Source organism: Temnothorax americanus, unplaced genomic scaffold (assembly GCF_048541705.1).
Source record: "Temnothorax americanus isolate GAGA-0224 unplaced genomic scaffold, ASM4854170v1 Scaffold15, whole genome shotgun sequence".
Taxonomy (NCBI): domain Eukaryota; kingdom Metazoa; phylum Arthropoda; class Insecta; order Hymenoptera; family Formicidae; genus Temnothorax; species Temnothorax americanus.
In genome coordinates, this window is record NW_027509286.1 from 4,229,787 (window position 1) to 4,235,499 (window position 5,713).

At 29.5% G+C, this 5,713-nt stretch overlaps 1 protein-coding gene and 1 pseudogene across 2 annotated transcripts; one reads left to right on the top strand and one right to left on the bottom strand.

The window, feature by feature from the left end:
- Nucleotides 1-1,885: 1,885 nt before the first annotated feature.
- On the bottom strand, nucleotides 1,886-3,389 carry LOC143895195 (uncharacterized; annotated as a pseudogene). Its single transcript, XR_013256244.1, has 5 exons — nucleotides 3,367-3,389; nucleotides 2,841-2,946; nucleotides 2,763-2,788; nucleotides 2,596-2,699; nucleotides 1,886-2,487 (listed from the first exon to the last, which is right to left on the bottom strand). The product of XR_013256244.1 is annotated as an uncharacterized LOC143895195 (transcript).
- On the top strand, nucleotides 2,934-5,348 carry LOC143895016 (uncharacterized). The gene is made up of 4 exons (XM_077401770.1): nucleotides 2,934-3,672; nucleotides 3,819-3,988; nucleotides 4,110-4,343; nucleotides 4,465-5,348. The coding sequence occupies exons 1-4, from the start codon at nucleotides 3,662-3,664 to the stop codon at nucleotides 4,494-4,496; spliced, it is 447 nt and encodes a 148-aa protein (XP_077257896.1). The 5' UTR covers nucleotides 2,934-3,661; the 3' UTR covers nucleotides 4,497-5,348.
- The last annotated feature ends 365 nt before the right edge of the window (nucleotides 5,349-5,713 follow it).

Genomic DNA, 5,713 nt, shown 5'->3' on the forward strand with positions numbered 1-5,713 from the left:
ATCAAAAATATCGATACCTGAAGATATCGGTACATATACAGTTGCGAACAACATTCAGTAAGACACGCAAATAAAAATAAATAAAGAATTTTACAGTTAACGACTTATTAACATTAATCATGCTTTATTGCGATTATGTTTTATGTTGAAATTGAAAAATATATACAAGGTGTACAACTGAAAGGGTTACAGATTATTATTTTAAAAAAACTAAGCAAAATATTAAATTGTTGTTTTCTTTAGAAATAATAGTCCGTAACACTTTTAGCTTCATACCTTGTATTATATACTGTTTGTAAGATTATAAGATATATTGTTTATAAGATTAAGATGCGTAACACTACAAAAAGGCATGATCCGTACAAAATTACTTTAAAAAAAAAAAGGTAAAAAAGAGCGCCAAGTACACGCATAGTAGTGTATATGTATTATGTTGTTACCCTGTTATGTTGTTACCTCGAAAAAAACGAAGTGGTAGTATTATACCTCCAAATAGCTTTATCCTGTACATACTGTTTATAAAATGCGTAATATACTACAAAAAGGCGTGATATCCGCACAAAATTACCTTTTTTAAAAAAAGGTAAAAAAAGGCGCCAAGTACACGTATAGTAGTGTATATGTTGTTACCTAAAAAAAAAGAAAGTGGTAGTGTTATACCTCGAAAAAACTTAAGTAACAAGTGGTAGATCTTTATATCTCGAAAAATCTCGAACAAATCTAAGCAGTAGTATCTTTATTTCCGAAAAATTATAACCCAAGTGATACACGTCACAAAATTATGTTACTTTATCAAAAAGAAGAGTCGCGCTTCTAGTGATCTATTACAATTACAAAAAAGAAATGATATCTCTTTAAATTAGAGCGCCAATTACAGAGAGAACATGTATATTGCCTCAAAAAATAATTGTTGCACTACTTTGAAAAATCTTTACATTGTGTCAATTAGAAAAGAATGTATGATAACAATTTTATAAGATGCAGATTTACGAAATTGCAGGTTAACATATATTCAGGTTAACATTTATCAAACCCTATGAAGGAAATGATGGAAACAAGAAAATCAGGCCCGTATAACAATAACCTAAAAAATGTTTGAAAAGATCGTCCCGTTGCGCACCGGATCAGGCACATGTCGGGATTTTCTTATTAGGGCATACCTTACTGCTTCCCGATCAGGCGCTAACCATATATCGGGCGTGCCTAATCTAATTTCTGCTCGGCTCGGGCTGGAGATCCATTGACTACACGATACCAATTCCGTATCGTCGAAAGATTTGGTAATAAGTTATTCCACGTTTTTCGTACATAATTACATGCTTTGGGTGAATGGAAGTGCAACGTTAATGCAAAACTAAACAAAATTCAGAAGAATAACTGCCACCTTTTTTCAATTTTCTTGTTACTATTGCCTTTACAGTTTCTGCTAATATATTCTAAAAGGAATAAAAAAGAAAAATAAGCATATATTTGACTCAGCATTGTATATATCTTATTTCATTTTTTTAAATTAAATTTAATCAATACATAATACAATTTGTTTAATTTTGTATTATGTATAATTGTATATAAATTGTATAATTAATACATTGATTTACTTAATTCATTATAATTATATAATAAAAAGTATATAAATATAATTGTGTATATAATATAATTTGTGTAAAATGTTGATTGTATATAAATTATATGTATATAATTAATTGTATATCTGAATTTATATATCTAAATTGTATATCTTTTCCATTAATATATAAAATATACTGTAATAAGTTTAATATTTTGAAGATCATGTTTAAAATATCGTGAAGTTTGCCCCCCTTTTTTCAAAAGGTGTTTTCGTTATTTTATTCGCCAGAACTCTTTTTAAAACTTATCAGGAACTCTTCCTATTGTCCGAAAGAATTCAGAACTCTAAACAGAACTATATTTGGATCATTTGGGGGGGCCAACTTCACACACTCGTACATTTAAACATCCTTTAAATTTTGATATTGTAGCATGCCATGAAAAATGTGTTAATTCAGGAATTAGTCACTTAATAGGACATTATTGATATTAATAGACACTAATGGCATCGATTTTGGTATATTTTAATAAACTTATTAATTATGGTATAAAGAATCAAAATTTAAGGACTGTTCAAATGTACCTCCATCTTTCCTCTACAAAAAATATGTATTATTATTATTTCAACATATACTCTACCATTAAATGATCTCCAGCATCATTAGAAATTAAACTTGATTCTTTTAAATGTGACATTAAATCCTGTAATTTAGCAATTTGCATTACAAGCCTTCTATTTTGGTCTTGTAAAGATTTTATTTGTTTGCGTTTCTTTTCGTCCTCTGTTTTAATAAATTTAATTACTCTCCTCGCTTTTCTCGGTGTACTAACATCAAAGCTATTGATTTTTTTCTGATATATATCTAGGTTCTGCAAAAAAGCGTTTTTTTGGAGGAGAATTGCTGTTCTCTTCAGAATCTATAAAATATTTATTATTACAAAAGCAATATTACAAAAACATTCGTATTATTTTGCAATAAGAATATGTATTTTTATTTATTTTTATATAATTTACATTTAACTTACTTGAATAAGAAACTTTTGATGTTGACGGAACATCACGATCACAATTTATATCATCAGATATATTTAAAGATGTTTCAATTGATTTTGGTATATTAGTACTATATCTTTAGCACATTTGATAATAATATTGGTGGATGATTTAAAGATATTTCTGGTAAAGTTGTTACATTTGTTGTTGAGACATCAGTAATATCTAAGTTGGGTGTAATACCAAGAGGTAGTTTCCATTTTTCTTATACAATTACATTTCGAGGTACTTTAAAATGAAGTGAGCAAAGAAACAAATGGGATACATCATCTCTCTCCTGCAATCCGCAAATTTCAACCCATTTTGCTTCCTCATAGAGGAAGCTTTGTTTTCGTGAATTTCATATGTGAACCTTTGATTGCGCATAAAGTTGGGTCTAGTCAATCAAATTTAAATGAATTATATATGAAATAGGGGTAGAAGAAACCAACGAAGAGATTGGTTTTTGAGTTTTTCTGCCAATATGTTCAGTGTTCTAAAATGTCGAAATATCGCATTAAAATCCCATGTCTGTATGTGTGTATGTGCAGATTTATGCCCGTATTCATAGATGGTTCTTATCTTAAGGACTGAGGAAGCCTTATTGGAGGATTCCTTATTTTATCAAGACCTCCTTGTTTCATAATAAAGCCTTCATGTCTCCTTCCAGAAGGAGCTTGTTCTCTAGGAACTTTATGTATTTTATGATTTATGCCACTGTTCAGAGTACAATTTAAACCAAGAGCGCGAATAAATAACCTAACCTTGAACTGACTTTGACTGTCATTGCCTCAAAATATTTTTTTATACAAGGTTATAAATACAATATATTAGCTAGTATAATTATGGACTGCGAATCCAAAAACGTTCATTATACTGAAACGGAGCGGATGATTCTTGCTCAACTAATATTGCAAGAAAAAGCGATCGAAAATAAAAAAAATAGGAGCAGCGGATCTAAAAGATAAGGCTGAAGCTTGGGAGAGGGTAACTACAAAATACTGCAGCCAAGGCTTTCCACCTCGTACCAGCAAGCAATTAAAGAAATGCTGGGATAACATGAAACAAAAGTATGTTAATAATTTTCTTAATATAATTACATGAATAGTTCAAATATGTGCTACTGAATTTCTGTAGATGCTACCTGCTTTGTTTAATATAGTTTACATTCATATCAGAAATGATAATTATATTAATTTATAAAACGTTATTTTAGAAAAAAGAAGTTAAATACTTCGATGAAAGTTCAACGTCTTATGACGGGTGGAGGCGTTTCACCTGCAGTGCCTGTTGATCCAGTCATGGATTTTATGGATACTGTCACTCCAAATTTAGATATTGAAGTGCCATGTCCATTTGACAGTACAGCTCAATTTGAAAAAGAGTGTATGATATATTTTTGTATTTATTTCTTATTTTTATTTATTTATTTATCTCCTAAAAAAATAATGTTTAAAATTTATATGGTGTTTGTCAATCTAATTTGTTTGTACTTATCTCTTTCCAGACCATATAAAAAGTAACTCAAAAAGGCAATTAATAAGTGACAACGAGGATGAAGATTCGATATTAATAGCAAGTAATGGGGAAAATGTTCCTCCACAAGTAGCTCAACATAGAGAAAATTCAACAGGCCAATATTCCAAGTGCAATGTAAACAAAATTGTTACGAGTGGAACCATGAAAAAGAACCAAATCCCAGCATCCAAGATTCAAAATACAGCTCAATTTGAAAAAAAGTGTATGATATATTTTTGTATTTATTTCTTATTTTTATTTATTTATTTATCTCATAAAATAATAATGTTTTAAATTTATATGGTGTTTGTCAATCTAATTCGTTTGTACTTATCTCTTTTCAGACCATATAAAAAGTAACTTAAAAAGGCAATAATAAGTAGCGAGGATGAAGATTCGATATCAATAGCAAGTGATGGGGAAAATGTTCCTCCACAAGTAGCTCAACATAGAGAAAATTCAACAGGCCAATATTCCAAGTGCAGTAGTAGTAGTAGTGCTACTTCCAAGTTCAATGTAGACAAAATTGCTACGAGTGGCATGAAAAAGAACCAAATCCTAGCATCCAAAATTCAAAAAAATTTTCAAAATATAAACGATGAAAAAGAATTGAGATTGATAAAGCTTCGCGAAGCAATCGAACAGCAGCGGGAACTTCATTCAATGAAAATGAAAGTTGCTGAAACGGAAGTCAAAATCGCATTGCTCAAGCTTTCAATGACTGAAGAGAAAGTACAAATGCAGTCCGAATCCTCAGTCCTCATGGCACTATAATTTAAGATATTTGTTGATAATACCCGCTGTGAAAGCTTCTTATAAGATCGTATATTCTATTTTATTATAATATATGTACATTGATTTTATACGTATATCGTATAAGTCATATAAATTTATACCAAAGAATATGTTTGGTGCTATATATGTTCTTTTTCTATCTGTCTTTCATAATGTGTTCAAAGATATGTTGATATAGAATTAAATAGTTTTATTAATATGTGCTAACAGAGTAATAAGGTAAACAGCTAGCTTAGCCATTTTATCTGCATTCATTATTATAAACTTTTGTTTCATATTATCCCAGAATTTTTTTAATTGTTTGCTGGTGCGAAGTGGTAAACCTCGCATGCGATATTTCACAGCAACCCTTTCCCAAGCTTCAGCCTTATCTTTTAGATTCACTCCTATTATTTTACTTTCAATGACTTTTTGTTAATAACAGTAATTTTGTACGCAGTTGTATTACATTTTCCAATAATAAAAAGTATTTTTATGTAATATAATTGTGTGTCATTAAAGTGTTAAATAATGTTATTTAATTAGTGTTAAATGTCTCAATAATTTTGCTACTGCCAGTGTAAGAAATATATTTTTATATTCGCTGAGTATACTTACGCCGTTAGTCGGGACAGATGAGATTCGATAGATGGGCATCAGTTCTTCTCTTAAAACTTTTTGCTTAACAATCAGGAAAATCGTATTTTTTTTTACAATAAGGATCCCTTATTTAATGTTAATAAAGATATATTATTTAATACAAATCAGAGAAAAAATGTATGTTTTGTTTGAAATATTTACAAATGTTTACACACATAC

Coding starts and splice junctions, on each gene's coding strand:
- LOC143895016 (XM_077401770.1), top strand. Junction 3,989..4,109: donor AGCTCAATTTGAAAAAGAGT/GTATGATATATT, acceptor ATCTCTTTCCAG/ACCATATAAAAAGTAACTCA. Junction 4,344..4,464: donor AGCTCAATTTGAAAAAAAGT/GTATGATATATT, acceptor ATCTCTTTTCAG/ACCATATAAAAAGTAACTTA.